Genomic DNA, 25,099 nt, shown 5'->3' on the forward strand with positions numbered 1-25,099 from the left:
TTTCTAAATGAACTTACCAATCTTGAGGACTTAAAAAAGACAGATGTGTCTAATATGCAAGTCTTGATGGCCAGGAATTCTCATGAAATCCAGGAATATCAAAGCCACAATTTAGCAACAGTAGCGGAAATAAGGTCTCACTGCTCTAGCTAGGGAGCATTTGTTTTAAAATTTCGTCATCATTTCCCTTCATTTTAATGAATGCACGTAAGACAGAAGAGGGATACTGCCTGCTTAAAAAAATACGAACACACAACAAAACAAAACTTCAGAACGCATTTAGAATGGCAAGCGACGTATTATTTATAGGCTGCTCTTACGAGCTGTTTGCAGATCCAAGAGGTGGACATTCAGACTTGATTCAATGGAGCTACTGAGGACGGCTGGACATGTCCAGAGAGGTTTGGTGACTATGGGGTAGAAGGTGCCGGGACTTCCAGGTAACAGGGGCTGGCAGGGTAGATGCCAATGGTGCCTTGATGAGAAATCTCCTGGCTGCACCATGGAGGAATTCTGGATGTTCTAATTCCTCGATGCATAAACCGAATGAGTGACACAGATTAGTTCTTCAATTTCTTCCTAGCGGTAGCGATCAGTGTTAAATACATGGGAACTGCTGTGTGTGTGTGTGTGTGTGTGTGTGTGTGTGTGTGTGTGTGTGTTATTTGGATAGGGTGTGGAATTTCTTCATGAGTTCGAGTCCACTCTGTGGTGCTGTCTTTCATTTGACTTCTGTGGGGACGGGTAGCTTTTCATTCACAGTTTGCCATACAAATACCCTGATACATCATTTGTCTGCTATTTATTATTTGGATTAGAATGCCTTTCTAAATTCAATCTCTTTACACCAAGTTTGTGGGGGTTTTTTTTGGTTTGTTTTTTTAATTTGTGTTGCTTGGAGCAGTTCAGAGTATTTTTTTTTTTCCCCTCTACCCACTTCAGGTTCTTCTTTTCCTTCCCCCGATCTCTGTCTCTGTCTCTATCTTTTTCTGTCTTGTTTTGTTCTGGAAGCCGAGCTGCTCGGGGTGCACTTAGGCTCTCTTGGCATGCAGCATCTCGATGAGAAGGTTGTTGTAGGGCACGTCCCCATTCAGGTGCTTGAAGTACAGGTAATCCTCTGCCTGGATGCTGATCTGCCGGATTTCGGGGAGGAGGAGGAGGAGCTGCGGGAATTTCTGCGCGTGCTGGGGGTAGTTGCACGAGGTGTATTCCAGCAGGGCGTTGTTGACCTGCTCGTGCACCCCCTCCACCAGCTGGAAGTTCTCCAGGCTCTTCACATCTACATTCAAAACAAACACACACATATTTCAGTGGCAGCTCAACTCCCGTGGCCCGCGGTAGGTGTACCCTGCCCGTGGCTGTGTCCCGTTCTGTGGACTAGGCAGTGAGCCCCACTCCACCCAGGCCTCCCGCCACCACCACCACAAAGGAGATTTACAAGACTCTCTTGCTGAAATTCTGCTAGACCTCCAATCCATTAGCCACCAGTGGTCGGTGAGCAAGGTCAAGTCTTTTTCCGATGGCACAAAGGGAAAGGGTTGAGGATTCCGAAAGTCCACGGATCATAATATATTGCTAGCAAATGAGTCCCTGGAGAAAGACCTATCTTAACCCAGTATATTACACAACTCATATAATTCTGTATTAATTTTTCTGACCCAAGGTGAAATCTGTGTCCAGGGTATGATGTAGTTAATTCTAATAAAAAGTGACAGGGTTCTTGTTTCTGTTTGACATTTTCTAAATGATTCTGAAAGCCTTTCACTTGTCTTGCCCATGTTAATGAACCATCTGGCACACTCCAGTAGCTGCCAGGAGAATCTCAGCTCCCGAGAACTCTCTCAAATATATATCTCGGGGACTAATGATCTTTATCAAATGAAAGCCTTGTCCTTTAGGCAGAGTGCAAGCAGGGGTGCCTGCGCCCTTTCACCCGAGAGTGGACTTCTCAAGTCTGGCTCTTTGTTTTGTCTTGTGCTCGTGTCATTAGGATTGGACTATTTCTTCTTTCTTGCTAACTTCCAGGAATCGTCCCGTTATTTTGAAGGCATCTGCCCTAAAGGTCCTTATAAATACTGAATGAGAGAGAGGAAGACCTAGAATCAAAAAGATAGACAGACAGACAGATATACAACATGGACAATAGGAAAGGCAAAAATGGAAGGTTATAATATCTCTTCTGGGGCCAGAAGTTTGGCTTAGTGGTAGAGTGCTTGCCTAGCATGCATGGAGACCAGAGTTCGATTCCTTAGTACCACATACTCAGAAAAAGCTGAAAGTAGTGCTGTGGCTCAAGCGGCAGAGTGCTAGCCTTAAGCAAAATGCTCAGGGACAGCATCCAGGCCCTGAGTTCAAGCCCAGGACTGGTTAAAAAAAAAAGAGGGGCTGGGGATTTAGCTCAGGGGAAGAGCCCTTGCCTGGCAAATGCAAGGCCCTGAGTTCAGTCCCCAGCTCTGGAAAATATATATATATTTATGTACATATATAAATATATCTATATCTCTCTCTATATATGTTCCGGAGTTTATGTTAACTACACAACTTTTAGACAATGTGTATGCAGAAGCTTCTGGAAAAAATATACACATGTGTGTTTATATACATCCCTGCACAGAAAGTAAACAGATGCAGCCACCCTCATCCTTTTCTTTTTCTTTAGTGCCAGTCCTGGGGCTTGAACTCAAGGCCTGCTGGATGCTGTCCCTGAGCTTTGTTGCTTCAGGCCAGTACTCTACCACTTGAGCCACAGCTCCACTAATGGCTTTTTTTTCTATGTATGTGGTACCAAGGAATTGAACCCGGGTCTTCGTGCATGCTAGGCAAGCACTTTAACCACTAGGCCAAACTCCCGGCCTCACTCTTTATTTTCTTACTGGAAAAAAAAAGAGATTTCAAGATAGCCACCTTATATGAATGGAAGGTTAAATTGCTCTAAATGGAAATTAATGGTTATTACAATAACTCACGTTAGGGATTTTAGGTGAATGAACTTGTATATAGGTTCTGTCCCTCCTACTGTTTCTAATGCCTTACATTTGCCATTGAGAATGGAGAGACACAAAAATATGAATGAGTTGTACAGACAGACAGACAGACATGCTTCCCCACAGGGAGCCCAGTGTCTTCTTGTGGTCAGGTGATTTTGTATATTTGTCTGTGTAGCACATGACAAGAAAGTATTCTCCATCAACCTTTTCTGATATATTTTATACCTGAGTTTACATTGCTTAAAAATATTTACAAGTATGGCTGTAGATCTAGAGTTGGTTCAAAATGATAAAATGTAAATAGCAGAAATATCTTCAATATGTTGTACCTCAGAATGACAGAAACCCCTCCAGACTCGTCTTACAGTAATTTCATTTGAATGGTGGAAGTTCTGAAATGGGAGGATTATTTTATGCTGAAGGGATAGACTCTCCTGAGAAAGAAAAGCTAACAATCGTGACAGAGATTCATGAGTTACCTGTAGGAATTTGAACAGCGGAAAATATTAACATAGGAGAATAATGGCCTTTTGTAGAAAGCTACTTATGAACCTTTCTTCTTAAAGGACAGATAATATGTTCTGTTTTATTCACCATACTATTATTATAGAGTGATCTTTTTTTGGGCTGGTAGGTGGGGAGAGGCAGTACTGGGGTTTGAATTTAGGCCCTTGTGATTACTCAGCAGGTACTTTACCACTTGAGCCATGCCCCCAGGCCAGAGTGATTTAAAATCTTCAAATTATTATGTACATGCATGTATGGAAATATCATCAGGAAAGCCCTTGTATAATTAGTATATACTAATGACAAGAGAAAGAAAAATTCTATTTACTGTTTGTACTATATCGGTGTAATACTTGTTCAAGATCTACAGATCTATCATCATGAAATGAGGTGTTATATTATCTTATGCCAATCTTATTTTTCTAATTAAAAGCTTTCCAAAATTTGTTGCATAACAGATCTCTTTCTGAAATAAAATATTTTAGCAGGGGTAATGTCTCATGCCTGTAATCCTAGCTGCTTAGGAGGCTGAGATTTGTGGATCGTGGTTCAGACTCAGGCTGGGCAGGAACAGTTGTGAGACCCTTATCTGCAACTAACCACCAAAAGGCCAGAGGTAGAGCTGTGACTCAAGCAGTAGAGTGCCAGCCTTGAGCAAAAGGTCAGGACCTAGCACACACATGAAACCCATATTCACACATTTGTATTTATGTCATAGCATCCTGTGAAGAATTCTTTAGGGATTTAAAAACTGACATGCTGGGCCAGGAGTTTGGCCTAGTGGTAGAGTGCTTGCCTAGCATGCATGAAGACCTGGGTTCGATTTCCCAGTACCACATACTTAGAAAAAAGCTAGAAATGATGCTGAGGCTCAAATGGTAGAGCTCTAGCCTTGAGGAAGTCCAAAGACAGTGCTCAGGCCCTGAGCTCAAGCCCAGGACTGGTAAAAAACAAACAAAAACAAACAAAAAAACCCCAAAACTGACGCGCTCTGCACAAAAACCTCAAACCAACCAAGATCTTACATGCGAAAACATAGACAATTCTATCTCCTGTAGATTTGGGATCTTTTTTTTTTTTTCCAGGTGTTCAAGTTCATTTCATGGAAATGAAATGTAAAATCTTGTCTATTTTCACTCACCTCAATCCTCCACCCTCAGTGATAACTGGCGGTTTACACTCTGAATCCAGAACTTCTCTACTGCAGGAGCCAGAGCGTTAGACAGTCAGATGGGCTGACCTCCAGCTACCCAAGAGATATTCTGTGGACAAACGATTCTAGAATTCTCAAAACACATGCTGGTGAAGCTGGAGCTGGTGGCTAAGGCCTTGTAATCCCAGCTACTCAGGAGGCTCAGATCTGAGGATCGTAGTTCAAAGCCAGCCCCAGCACTAAAGACAGTGAGACTCTTATCTCCAATTAACCACCAGAAAACAGGAAGTGATGCTGTGGCTCAAGTGGTAGGGTGGTAGCCTTGAGCAGAAGAGCTCAGGGGCAACACCCAGGCCCAGAGTCCAAGACCCACAACTGACAAACAAAAATACATGCCTTTGCACAGCTTGGTATTCAGTAGCATTGCTCTTTGTAGAGAGGACCCCTCTCCCTGCCACGCACACACCCGGGGAACTCGGGCTGATTGGTGTAAGATGCAAATTCCCACCACTCCTGTGGTATTTAATATCTGGATCCAAATTTGCCTATGTAGATCACGTTATGTTCTGTTTCACTGTAATGTGTGTGTGTGTGTGTGTGTGTGTGTGTGTGTGTGTGTGTGTGTGTGCGTATGTATGTATGTTGGTACCAGGGCTTGAACTCAGGACCACATGCTTTCTCTTGGCTTAGCATTTTCACTCAAGGCTGGTGTTACTGCCACTTGGGCCATAGCTCTATTTTCTTTTCCATTCTTTTGATGCCAAGCTTGGGTTTTGAGCTGAGGAGCCCGGACGCTGTCCCCGAGCTTTTCTGCTCAAGGCTAGGGCTCTTCCGGTACAGCCACTGCTTGATTTCTGGCTTTTTGCTGGTTTATCGGAGATAAGAATCTCACAGATTTTCCTATCTAGTCGGGTTTCGAACTGTGATCTTCAGATTGACTCAGCATCCTGAATAGCTAAGATTCCTGGTGTGAGCCCCAGGCTTACTTCTGACTTTCTGCTTATAAACTGGTGATAAGAGTCTTTCAGACGGTGGCTGGTTTTGAACCTCAGTTCTCAGATCTCAGCATCCTGAGCCAGGGGGATTACGGGCGTGAGTTTGATGCCTGGCTGGCCCTACAGTTGGATGATGACGAACATCAGGTTCCCGTCCTCATCAATCTCTTCCCCATCATCTATTCTGCACTACTCACGGAGGGACTCATTAGCAACTCCGACTCTGAGGCTGCACCATGGTGAGGGAGAGCTCCCAGCAGGGTGCTCGACTTTCCCCCCTCTTCATTGGAGAGTCAACCCTTAGGTCTTCTTGCATAGATTACAACGCAGACTTCTCTGTGCTGCTCAGAATTCCAGTGTTCTCTGAAGATTCAGAGGCCTACATTCACGCTCTCCTCCATTTCCAGTAAATGAAGAATGGGACTCTAATCTCCCATGAACCAGAAGTAGGGCTGTGGCTCAAGTGCAGAGCACTGGCCTTGAGTGAAAAAGCTAAGGGACGGTACACAGATCCAGAGTTCAAATTCAGTACATACACATAGAAACAAAAGCCATGTAGAAGCAAGGAGGCTGCAGTCAGTAAGATCCAGGAAATGACTTGGTATCAGTCAAAGGGCAAAATATTGTCTAATTTAATGCTTTTGGTAGGGGGAGAGCACAAATGCTATTATAAACTAATTAAATAGTGATCCTGAGTTTATGAACAGCTCTGAACACCTCCGCGGGGATCCCCTCCCAGCAGGGCCTGGGGTTTCCAGTTCTGGAGATCTACACCCCTGGAGTGGGCTGCGGGGCAGGGAGCATCTGACACCTGCTCGAGGTGGAGAACGGAACATGCTGCCTAATCCAATGGTCCTAAATCACACCAACGGTGATTGAACAAGCTTGAGAGGTCTTGAATGAAAGACGCTACTATCCTCATTTACACTGGCATGTAACTTTGATCTGGAAACTTTTAAGACATTAAATACCACAGACGTTTAAGACATGAAATGGTAACGGCAGTCACAACAAAAGGAGCACAAGACAGAGTGGGAGGCGCCAGAATGGGCCTGGAGACCCTCCCTAGACTATGTCCCCTTTCCACAGGGCCGAGAAGCAAACACAGTCATCGACCTTAGAATTCTTCCTTCCTTCTTTCCCTCCCTCCCTTTCTCCCTCACACATGCTTTCTCTCTCTCTCCCTCCCTTCCTTTTTTCTTTCTTTCTTTGGCTTGGGGCTTGAACTCTGGGCCTGGGTGCTGTCCCTGAGCTCTTTAGCTCAAGGCTATGGCTCTACCCCTTGAGCCACAGCACCACTTCTGGTTTTCTGGGGGTTTTGGAGATAAGAGTTTCTCAGACTTTCATTCCTCGGGCTGGCTTTGAACTGTGATCCTCACATCTCAGCTTCTTGAGTAGCTAGGATTACACGTGTAAGCCCTGGCTTTTTGACTTCTTTCTATACATAATCTGCTTAAGGAAAAAGTGACATTGATAAAACAAGTATGAAAACTACTTGATCTTGTGGCGAAATACTGGAGTTCAAAGACTCCGGAGGCGATGGTAGTGAAATCCAGACTTGGGCCAGTGACCCAGCCAGCTTCAGCCCCGCCTTCCGTCAGCAGAGCAGGAAGCCAACACCGCTATCTCCTAGATGGCTCGAAGGTACACAGTCACTTTAATAAGCATGCTGGAGGTAGACCCTGATGCTCTGTGGTGATGGGAGACACCCATCATGGTAGACCCTGATGCTCTGTGGTGATGGGAGAGCACCACCACTGCTGAATACATCCCTAGCTTCTGTGCTTGACTATGGGAGCACACAGACTCTAAATGTGTCCTTAAAATGTATCTGAAAATCAGAATTCTCTGCACGATGACCAACTGATGCCTCTCTTCCTGGGCTGACCCCGACATCAAGCCTCTCCATTTCACTTACTCCTATGGGCTTTCCTGCTGCTTCATCTACACACCAAATTTGCTTCTGTCTCAGGACCTTGTCACCTGCTGTCCTTTCATTCTGAAAGGTTCTTTACTGTTGTGGAAAACTCGTGTTCTCACTTTCTTCAAACAAGGCTGCAGGCCACCCTTCCCAAAGAAGCCCCAGGCTACTCTCAAACCACTCTTTAGTTTCTATTTTTTTTTTCCTCTAAAAATACAACGCAGTAAGGTCAGGGGTGGTGATGCAGGCCTGCTAACTTTGCTACTCCAGGGGTCAATTAAATCAGAAAAAGTGCAAGTCTGAGGCCAGGGTGGATGATAGAGTGCAATCCCGTCTCAGAAAATCACCCACGGAGGCATTGCAGTATGGAGATTTCTGAGGCTTATGCTTGCTGCAGCATTACTTGAAATGGGCCAGAAATTGAATCCATCTATGAATGGATGTGCTTGACAACCATGTGCATGCATGCGTGCGTGCGGGCATGCGTGAGTGTGTGTGTGTGTGTGTAAAAGCAAGGACACTACTCACCAGGGATTAACCTTAATGACAATAATGTTAAATAAAATAAGCCAATGATAGCAGGATAAGTCTTAGGATCCCGTCTGGGAGGAGATTCCATTTGTCATGTTTCTAGACACAAGAAGCAAAGTTTCGCATTTCCTCTTCCCTGAAGCTATGCATCCTTACCACTGCATACTGCAGATTCCTCATGCCACAGCTCTGTCCTGCTAATGCAGCTCTATAGCAGAGATTTGATCTTCTCTCCTGCTCGCCCCCCCATCACCTGACCTGTGCCTCACACAGTGCTCAACTAATAAATAACTTGGGCAACAGATTTCTCAGAAAAATTCCCATCAGCATGTCATCATCTCTATCCCTCATCATCTCCCCTTGCTTTAGGTGTGGGTACCTGCCATCTGACCTGCTCAGGAGGGTTGAGAAAAGACTGACGTTCAAAGCCAGCCCGGGCAGAAAAATCCATACGACTCTTACCCCTAATTAACCAGCAAAAGCCTAGAAGTGGAGTTGTGGCTCAAGTGGTAGAGTCCCAGCCTTGAGAGGAAAACTGAAGGGACAGGGAACCAGGACCAGGATTCAAGCCCCAGTAGTGGCACGTGCACCTGTGTGTGCACATGCACACACGCACACAAACACACCCCCCACACACTGGATTTGTAACATGTCACCCATGAGTCTCAGATCTGTAGCTACAAGACTTTTCCTTTAATGAAAGACCATCTGTCCGTCCATCCAGAGCAAGAAACAAGTACTCTCATAGGTCGCCTCCTTCCATCTGAGTAAAGATCTTTCTTCCACGCTTGTGGTCACACCCTCAGTTTTAGAACCAGAAGTTTACATCTGATTTCCATGGAGGAATTTGTGGGTGTTTTTTTTTCCCTCTCAAAGTTTTCATATTTTCTTAGAATAAGATATGAGGTTGGGTTTGTTCAGGTGGCAAGGCAAGACCATGAATAAACCAACGTTATCATATGAAAGGGAATTAAACAGGCAGATCCAAGTGGGGATATATTAAGCCACATTTAAGCTCCAGTTGTTGAATTTAGCCTGGACTAGATGTCTGCTTTGCCTCGGGATAAATCCAGCTTCCTGGCTAATCGAAAGAAGGAAAGTGCCTCAGGTCTGATAAAATTTACAAGAGAGCGCTGTCCAACAGTTCTTGTTAAAAAAATATTTGCTTAAAGGCATTCTTATCATCTTTGGGATGAAGACCGTATTTGCATTTAATTACTTGATTTCAAACTTTTATGAACTTGGATCAAATATTAGCTTGGCCAATTAAAATCTTATTTTGAGTGCATGTGACTAAGAGCCCACTTCAGTTCAACTTTCTCAGCTTTTTGGCTGTGCTCTATTGACGTCCAGAGAGATTATTTTGAAGAAGGAAAAGGGCAATATTTGAGAATATAATGTTCATGCATAGGGTAGACAAGGTGCTATCTAGTGAGAATAACTGACTTGAGAAACACAGCAAGTTTAAGAGACAAAGAATGGCATCTTCTAGATATTACCCCCAACCCCCGTACAATCAATACTGCTTCATAATTCAGCATTTTACAGAAATCCTCTGCTTTTAAAACTCATGATAGTCCAAAGGCCACGGGGCAATCGGGATAACCACAGGCTTTGTTCCTAGCCACAAACTGGCAGGGGCGGCCGGGGTCTCTCCTGTGGCTCTCAGGGGGCTGTGAGGGTCTGGGCTCAGCAGGAAGTAGACAGGGAGGAGAAGGAGGCGGAGGCCACCAGAGATGGAAGCAGAACCCTGGAAAGCCCTGTCCCAAACGGCAATAGGCAGAGACACAGTGGCATTCAACGTCCTGTCCAGAACAGTATTTTGCATTGCTGCCTACTCCATGCCAGCATGGTCCTCCAGGGACTTTCGAGCCAGGCAGGGGTGCTTGGAGGTTTGTGCCTGGAGGCAGGGGAGCCATACCTTCCAGTCATCTTGCTTCTTCCTTCTTCTGTCCCTTGTTTTTGAGACTGGTCCTTCCGAAGCCACCCAGTCTCACTTCTAACTCACGATGTTGCCAAGGCAGGCCTCAGTCTCCAGGTCTCCCTGCCTCCTCCTCTGCACGCTAGGATTAGAGGCGGGTACCACAGTTTCCAACACTTTAACTTCTTTCCCTCACCTCGCATCCTGGGGATACAATCTTGGCTGGGTAAATGTGCTACTGTGTAAACTGCAGTCCAAACTCTGATTTGACTCATTTCAACAGACACCTAGATATGAACACAGCACATCTGTGTTTTGGAAGAACAAACAGGATCCATTTTGAAAGACTGAAATACATTATGTTCAAGTCGATATAAAAAAGCATGAAACAAGGCAAGCTGGGCACCGGGAGCTCGTGCCTGTACACTTATCTACTCGGGAGGCTGAGATCTGGAGGACTGTAGTCAGGCCGGGAAGAAAAGTTCACATGACTCTTATCTCCAAAATAATGGGCAAAACAAAAAACAACGATGACAACAAAAACAGGGGGAGAGCAATTATAAGGTATGTAAGTGTGGGGCCTTAAATTCACTAAGTTCAAACCCCAGGGCTGCACCTCTTATAAGGAAGGGAGGGAGGGAGGGAGAGAGGGAGGGAAATGCATCGGAAAGTAAACACTATTGGTCACAAGCCCCTGCAGTTAGGACAGGTCTCCAGTGTATTTTAACAGTCATATAAGACGGGACAGGGGTCAGCTCTCACCACCCCTGTGCGCAGGTGCAGGAAGTCCTGCAGGATCTGCACTGTCCCCTGGAGATTTCCGGCCTAGCCACTCAGGGCATGCCAGACACTTCCCACGAGGGCCAGGCTGCCTCCGCAAAACCACTCATGTCAAAGATCCCTGTGGAAGGCAGAGGGGAGCCGAGCTCTCTGGCTGAAGTGGAGGTTTAAATGACTGCTTAAGTTAGATTGTTGGATTGTCTGGATTCAGCATTGACCTTCGCCTCTACTCTCAGAAAACCAGGGGCAGCTTTCTACATTCTGACTCACTGGCATGCGCTGCAAATGCCAACAGGAGGCCGGCCTGCTTGGGCTCCTTGAGGGCAGCTGGCTCAGGGCTCATGGCTCAGGGTTCAGGTCACTGCCTCGTGGGCCTGTGACTTCCCAAGATCAAGGGAATTAAGGGAACATTCAGCTGCCGGGTTCTAAAAGGAATACTTCACGATGCTCACATAGTGGTTAACAGTGCTGTGTAATAATGGTGGCTCCTGCCTGTAATCCTAGCTACTCAGAAGACTGAGACTTGAGGATCTCAGTTTGAAACCAGCCAGGGCAAGAAAGTCTCTGAGACTCTTATCTCCAGTGAATCGCTGGAAAACTGGAAGTGGTGCTCTGGCTCAAATGGTTGAACACCAGCCTGGAGCATATAAAGCTCAGAGACAGTGCCCAGGCTGAGTTCAAGACCCAGTTCCTGCAAGATTCTTGAGGCACTTGTCTACAGTATACTTCTCCAAGTTTAGGCTCCCATCGATGAATGAAAATAACATACAAAGATCTAATAGTTATTTCTGGAATAACCCGCATTAGTTTTATAACAATTTAAGAAACAACAGAGGCATTCATGCTCATGTAATTCAGAATAATTGTCTTGACATGTATCTTTTTGTCCTTTCCTTATTAGGAAGAACACTTCTTAAATAATTAGGGAATAAAATAATTATTGTACTGGCTGTTACTGCAGTTTGTGATTTGTTTTTACTAGCCTCCCTTCTATTCCTTGTTTCCTTATCTTTCTCTATTCATTTACTATTTACTCTTGTTCTCCTTAAGGTGTATTCTTTTACCATTCCAAGTGTGTGTGTGCGTGTGTGTGTGTGTGTGTGTGTGTACCCGCTGTCCTGGGATTTGAACTCAGGACCTGGATACTGTCCCTGCTCAAGGTTAATGCTCTATCACTTGAGCCACAGGTCCACTTCCAGACTTTTTTTTTGCCAGTCCTGGGCTTGAGCTCAGGGCATGAACTCTGTCCTTGGACTTTCTCAAGGCTAGAGCTCTACCACTTGAGCCTCAGCACCACTTCCGGCTTTTTTCTATGTATGTGGTACCAAGGAATTGAACCTGGGTCTTTGTGCATGCTAGGCAAGCACTCTACCACTAGGCCAAACTCCCGGCCCCCACTTCCAGACTTTTGGTGGCTAATTGGAACTTTCCTGCTCAGATTGGCTTTGAAAGGCAATCCTCAGATTTCAGCCTGCTGAGTGGGTATGAGCCAACAGTGCTGAGTTTACAATTCTTTTTTTTTTTGGCCAGTCCTCATATTTGAACTCAGGGCCTAGGCACTGTCCCGGAGCTTCTTTTGCTCAAGGCTAGCACTCTACCACTTGGGCCACAGTGCTACTTCTGGCTTTTTTTCTGTTTATGTAGTACTGGGGAATCGAACCCAGGGCTTCCTGCATGCTAGGCAAGCACTCTCCCACTAAGCCATGACTCCCATTCCCAGCCCAGGATTCTTACGTTCAAAGCCTCCAACACCTATTGCTCGTGTATGTGGGAGTTACCAATGTGTCTGGCAGGCAGCCATCTAGGCTGATGGCAAATCTGCCGTCATTCTGGATTTCCCCCAGGGTGACCTGCTGGGCCTGGGTCATCAGGCTGGAAAGCCCCTGTGTCCATGGCGCCCTCTTCCACTTCCTGCCAGTCTGCACCTTCCATGCCATACTGCTTCCATGCCAGTCGAGGACGACAGAGCGTTCTCCCAGGCAGCACAGGAGATCTTAGACTGCAATATGTTAAAGGATTTTCTCTCCCTCCTCCCTTTCTGTCTCCTCTTGTGTCCTGGAGACTGGACCCGGGCTCTCATGGGACTCTGGAGTCAGAAGGAAGGAACCCCGTGTAGACCCGAGGTCATACTGGAGCCTGGGAGGTGTGTGGGACTGAGGTTTCACTGGCGCAGACTCAGAACCTGTCAGGCTTTGCTCTAGAGAGGGGTCTTCTCTGTCTGTGGCCCACATGGACCCAGAGCTCCAGGACGAGTTACACAATCTTACTGTGGGTGGCTTTGATGCACGGACACTCTCAGTCACACAGAGCTACTCCCTGCTTCAAATCCAAACTCTTGAAGTGTATGGGAGAGGGAGGAAGAAAAGGAAGGAGGGGGACAGAGAACAGGGTCAAAAATGTGTTCACGTGTGAACCTGGGAGGGAGCGGGAGGGGGTGGGGGGCGTGATCAAGATACACTGCATTGGTATGTGGGCACAGCAGAAATGAATCCCTAGGCACAAGGAACGGATGCTAAAACGAATGAAGGAATGATTGCAAGTCTCTCTCGCTCCCTCCCCACCTAGCAGGAAGGCTGAAGGAACTTGCACATACAGGGACCAAGGCCTTTGGAGACTTGTTAAGATTGGGACAACATGGGGCCAGGAGTTTGGCCTAGTAGTAGGGTGCTTGCCTAGCATGCATGAGGACCAGGGTTCGGTTCCTTGGTACCACATACAGAGGAGAAGCCCAAAAATGGTGCTATGGTTCAAGTGGTAGAGCTCTAGCCTTGGAACAAACCCAAGGATGGTGACCAGGCCCTGAATTCAAGCACCAGAACTGGTAAAAACAAACAAACAAAAAGAGTGGGACAACATGTGACTTGGCTGTCACTTCCAGGACTCATGGCAGCTGTCAGACGCCTAAGCAGCTGCTTCAGGCCGGAACATGCTGTGTCTGCGTCTGGATGCATACTGGGAAGTGCTGCTTCTGCCTACCCCCTGGTTCTAAGCTCCCACTTAGAATATAACCTACTTTTTTTTAAGTTCTCTGTGTTGGGAATTCCCTGCCTTCCTTGATTTTTCCAAGTCAGCCTGGGAAAAACCAGGCTCCCCACCCCTGGCGAGCAGATGGGCCGGGCGGGGCGGGCGGCGCGGGCTCTCTCTGTGATGTACACAGTAATGAACGCTTGCTATTGATTTTGCTGTAGCTGCTTGTAACTATTATAGTTGATACATCAATAGAAAAGGAAAGCACAATGTTTCACGGGAGGCAGAAAATCAGAGGGCGAACGGTGCTCTGGCAGTACATCATGGTATAATCTTAACAACGGGTAGAAATCCACAGCCTTCTCTAAAAAGACCGTCCTCCAATCACCCCGTAAGTCCTGAGCGACTGACTGTCCAGGGTAGAGTTAAAGGACACAAGATGATGCTTCACTGTCTACAGGAGGAGGCCAGCGTGACAGGGGAGCGAGCTGGCTGGCAGTCAGAGCAACCAGGCCTTCTCTCCAAGTGAGAAAAGGGGGTGGGAGGGAGACAGATAGACACAGAGACACAGAGACAGAGCGTACTCCAGTCAATCAGACAAGCACAGCTGCTGTGAAATCTGAAAATCTCAATGCCATGGAAGGAAGCACAGAACCCTAAGAGGATTTTAGTTATTGGGTCATAAAAGGTAACCAAGCTGAAAGAGTTTGCATTCGAAGCAATTTCTGGCCTTTCCAGAGGCACCTGTGACTCATGGGTAATTCTCTTGTGTGATTAGAGATACGGTGGGAATATAGGGCTTTAGCAAGGTCTTAAGTTTTTATGGGTGTGATAATTTGTGATCTCTTTCTCACTCTTATTCACACACACACACACACACATACGGTTAATGCTAAAACAATTACAACTATGCAGTGCTTTTAGTGTTTAAGCTATTTTATGAGCCTCTCGTAATCAGTCCATTAATTACTAGAGCTCTGAGCACTGGTGGAAACTCTCCCCCATCAAATGTATTAATTATTTAACAGCCTGTCATATTTTTAAGTGGTGCCGACCATCCTCCAGACTTTTACTGCAATAGTACAGAGACATTAAATATGGATGTTCCTGACTAGCTCACCAGATTGTGTCTGCCTTCACGCCAGGGTGAGGCCATATAAACAAGCAGGTGATGGCTTACCTGTTAACTCCTTCTACAAAAGGTAACATTTTGTGTTTCTTCCACAAAGTACACAGCAAACAGGACAAGATAATAGTTCAGACTCTTTAATTAGAAATTTGATTTCTGTTTGCCTTTGACATTGCTGTGGTTACTAGGATTTGAACTGAGATTCTTCATTTTATTTTGGTGCCAGTCCTGGGGCTTGAACTCAGGGCCTGGTCTCTGCCTCTGAGCTGCTTTTTGATTAAGGCTAATACCTACCAGTTGAGCCACAGCTCCACTTCTGGCTTTTTTTGGCAGGGGGGGGATAGTTTATTGGAGATAGAAGTCTACTGCCTAGGCCGGCTTTGAACCATGATCCTCAGATCTGGAGTAGCTGGGTTTGTAAGCATGTACCATCACGCCTGGCCCTTTGATTGCCTTTTTACTACCTGGAGCTTGAATGGATTGGAATAACTGAAGAAAGTGGAAGAAGAAGAAAAAGAAGACACATAAGAGGAAGGAGAAGAGGAGAAAATATTCCAGTGCAGAAATGCTTTACATAGCTGGCAGACATCTAGACTTCCACGATGTTTTTTTGTTTGTTTATTTTTGTTTTTGGAGAAATTGGAAAGCAGAAGCCTCAATGGCCTTGACTTCTGTCACAGAGGCAAATCTGAAAACCTCTGATCACCTCCACAGTGCTCGGAAAAACATGCTATCAACTGAAGTTCAGTAACTCAATTATTTCCCAAGATAAGAGCAAAGGTAAAACATTTCCACACACACACAAAGACAAGGAGAAAAAAAGGCTGCTGTACACATTTGTTTACCCTAAAACCAACAAACATACCAACGGGCATCGATCACCACACAGGAAATGTGTCCTGCACTGGTCTGTGGGTGACATTCATGGAGCTTGATTTAGAACTCTGCTACCAGGAAAAGAATGCGAATGTCAACAGGCAACAACTTCAACTCCAGTACACTCCATCCCACGGAATACTACACAGTCAGAAGAAAGAGAGTGAGTGAGAGAGAGAGAAAGGGAGAGAGAGAGGGAAACTACCGATATACAATATACACAGGGATGCATCCTGGGACCATTGCTGAATTAAAAAAAAATCCATCACCATGTGCCTTGCAATTGTATTTACATAATCACAATAATATTTACATAATTAAAAAGACAGAGAATAAATTAGTGACTGTCAGAGGGCCAAGGTATCCATAGAGGAATGGCATGATGAAACATACAACTTAATAACAGTAACACTTCACAACACTGAATGGATGGCACGAACATCATTTGCCATTGTTTGTTTTTCCCCTGGTTGTGGGGCTGGAACTCAGGATCTGGGCACTGTCCCTGAACTCTTTTACTGAAGGCTAGTGCTCTACCACTTTGAGCCACAGTTCAACTTCTGGGTTTCTAGTGGTTAGTTGGAGATAAGAGTTTCATGGGAACTTTTCTGCCCAGGCTAGCTTTGAATCCTGATTCTCAGATCTCAGCCTCCCATAAGTAGGATTGCAGCAGTGTGCCACCAGTGCCCAGCCTACATTGATTATGGTTACGCAAGATGTTGCCATGGGGCAAACTGGGAACAAAGTAAGATTTTGTTCCCATCTTACTCAAAATCAATAGTGATCAATGATCAAAGAGATTATAGATTAAAGAAAATCAAAACAAAATATAGCTATGTGATGTTATATCATAGAGTCCTAAGACATCAACAGAAGAAGGGTTAAAAAAAAAAGAGAGAAATTTTGGGAAAAACACCAATGTCAATTTTAAACAGCTTATGAAACTTCATATCTGAGAAAGTAGACTTTTCACAGAAAAATATGAAAAGGGATAACAAAAGGGCATTATGATATGATAATCTACCAGAAAAAAGAATGCTTTTATTAAGAATGCTAGAAGGAGCAGGGAGCTAGAAATGGAACTGTGGCTCAAAGTGGTAAGAGTGCTAGCCTTCAGCAAAAGAGCTCAGAGATAGTACCTACGCCCTGAGTTTATGCCCTAGAGCTGCCAAAAAATGAATAAATAAATAAAGAATTATAGAAGGAAAAATTGACACCTAACAAATACATTGTATAGCACAACAAAGTTAAATGAGGCAGGTGCTGGTAGCTCATGCCTGTAATCTTAGCTACTCAAGAGAGCGAGATGTAAATATGGTTTGAAGTTAGTGAGACTCCCATCTTCAAACACCTACTCATACAACAACAACAAAAAGAGGGCTGGAAATGGAACTGTGGCCCAAGTGGTAGAGCACTAGCTTTGAACAACCAAGGGACAGAGCACAGGCTCTGAGTTCAAGCCCTACGATTGGCACACGTGTATGTAGGCACTCATGCACACGTACACACACACACACACACACACACACACACACACACACACAGTGAACTGAACGTCACAACACAGTCTTTATACTATGGATAATCTCACAATACACTTTATAGCCCCAAATAACAAAATAGTAAAAATCTGTTTGGAATCAAATCATGATTTAAAAACCACATTCAAACAAAAAAGATCACAAATTATTTGGAGCTGAGTCTGGGTCACCAGATGGGGCCATTTGGGTACCTATCACAAAACAAGGGACAATCCTGACACACCAGTAATGTGAGTGGCGCCCCTTAGAGTTCTGTGGAGTGGCTTGCATGGCCCAGAAGTAGCCCTCATGCCTCTTGAACCAAAAAGCCTGCGGACAAAGCCATGGCTGTGTCAGGCAGCAGCTTTCTAACTCTAATTGTTGTCATAAAATAAAAATAACTAAGGGCCGGGAGTTTAGCCTAATGGTTAAAAGTGTTTGCCTATATGCATGAAGACCTGAGTTCGATTCCTTGGTACCACATACATAGAAAAAAGCCGGAAGTGGTGCTGAGTCTCAAGTGGTAGAGCTCTAGCCTTGAGAAAGTCCAAGGACAGTGTTCAGGCCCTGATCTCAAGCCCAGGACTGGCAATACATAAATAAATAAATAAAAAAATAAAAATAAAAATGACTAAAAACTGAAGTCTATGCATGGAAGTAGATTAAAATAATGTCCAACTCAAAGAGCTAGAATGGAGCAAACTCACGAAGAGGAAGATTTGCTGAAATAGCAAGCAAAAATTAAAAAAAAATACCTGGATCAACAATATTCAAGATCATCCGTGTTTCTCATGTTGTTGAGGAGGGTAAAGACAAAAACATATCCATTTGTGGGACTTTAGAATTAGTCCTATGAAGGTAGAACACCTGCAGTGATAGCCTTAGCCAATACTCTCTACTTGAGAAAATAGGACAAAACTAGAAAGGCATCAGACAGATCTGATTTCAGACTATGCTTACATGGAAGGTCCAAGATAAAAGTATAACAAGTCATTTCAAATAACTCAATATAAAATATTGATTTACATGAATCCTAACCAATTTGGAAAAAAGCCTGCACTATAACAAACCCTGTGAAGTATCTGGTAAAAAAAAAATGAGGGCCGGGAGTTTGGCCTAGTGGTAGAGTGCTTGCCTAGCATGCATGAAGACCCGAGTTCAATTCCTTGGTACCACATACTTAGAAGAAGCCAGAAGTGGTGCTAAGGCTCAAGTGGTAGAGCTCTAGCCTTGAGAAAAATCCAAGGATAGTGCTCAGGCCCTGAGCTTAAGCTCAGGACTGGCAAAAAAAAAAATGAATAATAGATGCCATGCAGTGCCTCTGTGAAGATGAGCTGGCTTTAGTGAGGGAGACTGAAGAACTCTGGCTGATGGAAAGATAAGCTATGTTCATGAATGTGTGAAGGACTCAACCCAGTGAAAACACTTTCCTCAAACTCATCTCTAGAGATGATGTCACTCCATCAAGGTGGGGCCTGGTGCTGGTGGCTCACACCTGTAATCATACTTACTTAGGAGTCTGAGACCTGAGGCCCATGGTTCAAAGCCAACTTTGGCAGGAAAGTCCCTAAGACTCTTATTTCCCATTAACTACTGAAAGTGGTGCTGTGGCTCAAAGTAATAAGAGTGCAACCTTGAGCACAAAACCTTAGGGACAGTGCCTAGGCCCTGAGTTCAAGCCCCAGATGACAATTACCACCACCTCCAATTCCCAAGGTGGTTATTTGGGGAATGACAACAAACCAAATCTAAAATTGATATGGGCAAGTGAAAGTCTAAGAATAATTAAGACTATTTTCATAGAAAGATAGCAACTAGATATCAAGGCATATTATAATAGTGCTTAGAACATGTGGGACTTGCCCTGAGTTAATCGAATGGGCCAACGGAATATAATAAAAGGTCAGAAAGAAATTGGCATATGCACAAATTTGGAGTATATAAAACAACTGGCATCAATAATAGCAGTGAAAACAAGCTATTCAGCTAACAGAACATTTACAGTTGACCACCTATGAAGAAAAACAAACCTAGATCCCCTCCTCAAACCACACACAAAAATAATTGCTAAGGCGGGGCCTGCCAGTGGCTCATGCCTGTAATTCTAGTTACTCAGGAGGCTGAGATCTGAGGATCACAGTTCAAATCCAAGCCAGGCACTAAAGACTGTGAGACTAGAAAATCAGAAGTGGTAATATGGCTCAAGTGGTAGAGCACTAGCCTTGAGCAAAAGAGGTCAGGGACAGTGCCCAGACCCTGAATTCAAGCACCATGCCTGACAAAAAAACAACAAGACAAAACAACAAAATCTGCTAAGCATATTAAGTGCAAAAAGACCAAAAAGCAATGCTTAATATATTTGGAAAAAAAACTATAGAGGAATGTATATTATGAGAGATGTATGTTAGGATTTTGAAGATTGGGAAGGATTTACTAAAGACAAAAAGTCATGTAAACTATTGGTGAATACTTTTGTGAAGTAAAATACATAGTGAATACAAAGGCCACATGACTCTATCTGTCCACAGTTTTATTCTATCATGGAAGAGAGCCCTTGGAATCAATAAGGAAAGGCACAGGATATGACCAGGCATTTGGCAGAAATAGATAAAAAGATGCTCAATCTCCTTGGTAATCAGAAAGACAAATTAAAACAGAACAATGGCAGCTATTAAATTACAGTACTGATGGTGACAGGGAGAAATGGATGCTTTCATTTACTCTGTATTTGGGTGTGATTTGGTACAGCCATTTTGGAGAACGAGTTGGAAATTTCTAGAATTTAAAATGATTGCCCAACAATATGTCAGAGAAAGACAGAGAGGAAGAACTAAAGAAAAAAAAAACCATGTTCTTTAAACATTGTTTGTAATAAATATCCGTCAACTGGAGATGGAATCAATACATAGTGGGGTGCATTCTAGAATAAGATGGCAAGGTGAATGGAAGCAGAGGCTTAGGTTGCTGTGTTCTTAAAGAGTCCAGGCAACAGGAAGCAAAACAGAAATCTGGAAAATGTCACCTAAGAGCAAGAAGCACAAACTAAGATGTTTTTAAATCCTTAAATCCTTATTCTTTTGTAAGACAAGAATAAGTCTCTGCTGCTACCTCTTTGAGAGAGGAATTTCCCTGAAGTTATAATTAGAATCTACACTGTTACAGTATCCCTGCTCCAAGCCCTTTGATTTGGACTGTCTTGGACCCATGCCAATGCATGTGGTGATCCAATTTATCTCATCATTTTATTGTGGCCAACAATAACAACTTAAAAAAAAAACTCATAGAAGAAATTGTTAAAAAAACAAAACAAAATACTCTATCCTGATAAGTATTATGGACATACTCAAGACTTTATGGTCAACCATTTTGGTATTCTTTTTGTTGTTGGTGGTGGTCATGGGACTTGAACTCTGGGCCTAGGTGCTGGGCTTGGGTGCTGTCCCTGAGCTCTTCAGCTCAAGGCTACTGCCCTACCCCTTGAGCCACTCTGGTTTTATAAACTGGAGATAAGAGTCTTCTGGTCTTTAGTGCCTGTGCTGGCTTTGAACTGCGATCCTCAGATCTGAGCCTCCTGAGCAGTTAGGATTACAGGCGTGAGCCACCATGCCCGGCACCCTTTTTTTTTTGTATTCTTAAAGACTGGCAAAGTAGACACAAGTTCATGTTTTAGGAGCCAGTCTTTCTTCTCCCAGAATAATGAATCTATTCCTCCTGAGTCTGAAGCTGAAATAAAGAATGGAGAATCTTTCAGAAATCCGGGCTTGGAACCTCTGACCAATGGTCAGGTTCTGTTCATAATAAAAGATGAGTAAAGAGAACAAAACTTTGGACACCAGGTGCTTCTTCCAAGAAGAAAACTGATGAAGGCAGCAGCAGGCCGAGGTGAAGGAAAAGTAATTTGCAATGATAAAACTTCCAAGCGCACTCCTCAACTAGGAAATGCAGATCATTGCAGATCTGGGGGCTGAGATCCAATGACCCGTGCTCCTAGCTAGCGAGGGAAGAAGAGTTCATGACATTTTGATCGCTGATTAACCAGAGAAAACAATGACATGAAGCCGTGGCTTAAGTAGTAGAGTGGCAGCCACAAGTAGCAAAAGCAAGTCCCTGAACTCAAGCCCCAATGTACACACACACACCCAGAACAAAATTTATTCAGTTAATACGTTTGCCATGTTAATTATCACTAACAGCTCCATCGTGCTGTATCACATGGGTAGTATCCATGTTTGTTATCTTTACAGCCCACCTACTCTTTCCTGAGCTCACAGAACTCAAACAATTACCCCGAATCGCCTCCCTGGTAAACAGAACTGAGATATGCACAGTCCTCTTACCAAAGTCCAGATTTTCTCCACTCCTCACAACTATTCTTTTGTTTAATTTACGATATATGCAAATCACTTAATTTCCAATTAGGGACTTAGTACTGAATTATCAGTTATTGCTGGCTCATGTCTGTAATCCCAGCTACTGAGGAGGCTGATATCCGAGGATCACGGTTCAAAGTAAGCCAGGGAAAGGAAATTCCATGAGACTCTTATCTCCAATAAAGTACTCAGAAAAAGCTGGAAGTGGAGTTGTGGCTCAAGTAGTAGAGTGCTAACCTTGAGCAAAAGAAGCTCAGGGACAGCACCAAGACCCTGAGTTCAAGATCCATGACTAGAACACACACACACACACACACACACACACACACACACACACACACACACACACACACAGCAGTTATTAAAAATAAATTGTAAAACATACCAGTTTTATGACATGAGTGCTTTTTCATACAATCTACACACTAAAAATTATTTCTAAGAGATCGTTTCTCCTTAAGCGGCCTTCATTGAAATGATTTGCACAGACATAAGTGAAGTTTTCCTGCCGGGCTTATATCTGCACAATCCCAGCTACTCAGGAGGCTGAAATTCGGGGATCGCTGTTTGAAGCCAGTCCAAGCCAGGAAAGTTTATGACACTCTCCTCTCTTAATTAACCACCAGAAAACCAGAAGTGGCACTGTGGCTAAAAGTAGTTTAGCACTACTAGCCTTAAGCAAAAAAGCTCAGGGACAGCATCCAGGTCCAGCGTTTAAGCCCCAGGACAGGCACACATACACCGTGAGGCACACGCAGAGTTGGTGGTGGCAGGTGTCGTTTTCTCTGTCTGCTGGGTGTCCCCACAAGGTCAGCAGGCGTCTTCCTCCTTGTGGCCAGGCTGAATGTTTTGAGTGTCTACCCTGACTGACGCGGGCGTCTGCAGAGCGAGCACTCAGAACTCTGTGGGATGATGAATGGCCTTGGATTTGTCCTCACTGCCTGACCTGGATGCGTCTGTTCCGAATTTGACTCTTAACCAAATCCAGTTAGAACCCAATATTGTTTTTTTTCTGAGGCTAGCTGTAAGCGGGAAGGAAGCTTTGACGGTCCATTCTGGCACAGAGTTAAGGTGCTTGGCTATCTGGAGTCCAGTAGTGGACAGGATTATGCTGACCGCTCACTCCGGCTGGCTATGTGTCGACTTCATTCCCTACCCCTAGTGGTTAATTGGAGATAAGAGTCTCAAGTTCTTTAGGACCTGGGCTGGCTTTTACCCTCCATCCTCAAATCTCAGCCTCCTGAGTAGCTAAGATTACAGACATGAGACACCACGCACAGACGTCATTGTGGGATTTTCACAGAGCAGCTGGCTCCGCCTAAGCAAGGCAAGGTGTCAGCCTGCGCATGTGCGGATCCTCCTTTCTCTTCCTCACTTCCCAGTCTCCACATGCCAGACCAACACGGCTCTGAAAAATCATCTCCCTAAACAGCTGTGGTTAGCAACGTGACAATCTTAATATTAACACCAAACATTTTACGTACAAGCCTCCCAGAAATATGCTTAAATAAGTTCTATTTAGGCAGTTATCATCTTGTGCCAGCAGATAACAAATGGTAATCATTTCTTCCATGGCTGTAAATATGTATTGATTAAGTTCCAACTTAGAACTCCAAAATGAATTATATCTGGCCAGAGCTTAGCTGCTTTGCTTATTGAAACACACACACACACACACACACACACACACACACACACACTGTACACTACACCTATTCTACCGCATTTAATTAAGACAAGCATCAACTTTATGGGCCATCATTTGCTTCTGCCAAACCTCTATGGTGTAAATATTGAGCCAGGCCATCTCCTGAATGCTAATCAATTCGTTCTGAATTTCAAATGATTATGGAAATGTTAGGAAACGTTATTTGCCTGGCTGCAGACACATGGGCAAAGCATTCATATGAAGACACATGTGCCTGTATTTGCCAAGGGTATACAGTTCCTCTAAATGAGAATATCCTATATAAAATGTGAAGGTGGAGATTCCATGCTAATTGCTAAGCAACGGTCGGAGGCATTCATTTCACGTGTCTGCCTTCACAGGGACGCATTTACCCCATGTATTTGGGGACAGATTCAGCGAGGTGCACAGTCAGCAAGCCGCGATCCTGAGTGTGTGACACCATGCAATTGCATGGAGCAGCAGGCTGCAACAAAGCAAACATCACGTCCCGCCTCAGGAGGGACCGTCACCCACATGCCATGGAACCACTTCTCGTGAGGCTCATGGTCAGCCACACAGCGTGGGGCGAGTTCTCCTACTGATCAGCCCTTTTGAACCTTTTATAACACTTCCAAAGCAAGGTGTGCAGACTAAGTAAGGGGAGTAGGATTTTTCTGCTCTGTGTGTGTGTGTGCGTGTGTGTGTGTGTGTGTGTGTGTGTGTGTGTACTCAGATCTGTGGACTTGCTAGGCAGGAAAAATGAGCTCATGATTATTTTGGTTTCTGAATGGCCACTGAATGGCCCAAAAGAAAATAACTGATTAGCCAGGCGTCTATGGCTCGTGTCTGCATTCCTAACGACTCAGGAGGCTGAGTTCTGGGATCATGGTTCAAAAGCCAGCCCAGAGAGAGAAGTCTGGCAAAAGTCTTATCTCCAACTAACAAGCCAAAAGCAGAAATAGAGCTGTGGCTCACGTCTTGAGTAATTAAGTTAATACGCAATGTCTAGGCCCTGAATTCAAGCACCCAGGAGTGGCACATGTGCAGGTCCCCATACCCACACACATACGTGCACACACATCAAATCTTAGAGGTAGCAGTAAGCAATAAATAGGAGACTGGTGATAATGAGAGAGCAAGAAAGAGAGTAAGAGAGAGCAAGACAGAGACAGAGAGAGAAAGGGAGAGGAAGGGGGGGCTTTCTACAAGCTCTCAAATCTCCAGTTCATAGAGAGATCCAAATAAAAGCCTTCTCATATTTAGAAGCCAAGAGAACTGGAAACTCGATATTTTCAGTCAGCTTCTCCATGCCATGGGTCCCCAAACCACGGGACACAAACACGTCTCTACTGAACACGAACACACATTTTCCTTGTCATCATTCCCTCGACAATCCGGTCTCACCCTTCCTGACCAAGTACTGACACCCCACCAGCTATCCTGAGTCATGCAGGCATGGTTAGAAGGGAGGACGTGAGAGCACAACGCCCTTTCTAGAAGGAATAAGGCATGGGGGGGGGGGCGCGTTAATCTTGCAGCCCATCTCCATTCAGGATACGGAGGAATGACTCGACTACACATTGGGATTTCTTTTCCATATTCTTCCACGTGACTTCTAGAAAGAAAAATCAGCCCAAGTTACCCAGCCTGCTGTGTGTGAGGACACAGAATCAAAATCATGGCACCAACTCTTTTTTGGGGGGACAGGGGGAGGAAGTAGGGAAGAGAGATTTGAACTCGGGATCTTGCTCTTGCTAGACAGGTGCTGCACTA

The 25,099-nt window shown here is 44.6% G+C and overlaps 1 protein-coding gene across 2 annotated transcripts in view; it reads right to left on the bottom strand.

Annotated features, from left to right (window-relative positions):
* Positions 1–616: 616 nt before the first annotated feature.
* Positions 617–25,099, bottom strand: part of Nr5a2 (nuclear receptor subfamily 5 group A member 2) — a 95,486-nt gene continuing 71,003 nt past the window's right edge. For both annotated transcript variants that reach the window (XM_090341460.1, XM_090341459.1), the window contains exon 7: positions 617–1,279. In XM_090341460.1, the coding sequence (XP_090197586.1) occupies positions 1,032–1,279 (248 nt within the window). In that variant the 3' untranslated portion in view covers positions 617–1,031. The remainder of the gene's footprint in view (positions 1,280–25,099) is intronic.

Source organism: Megascapheus bottae, chromosome 10 (genome assembly GCF_031878675.1).
Source record: "Megascapheus bottae isolate mThoBot1 chromosome 10, mThoBot2.hap1, whole genome shotgun sequence".
Lineage (NCBI taxonomy): Eukaryota > Metazoa > Chordata > Mammalia > Rodentia > Geomyidae > Megascapheus > Megascapheus bottae.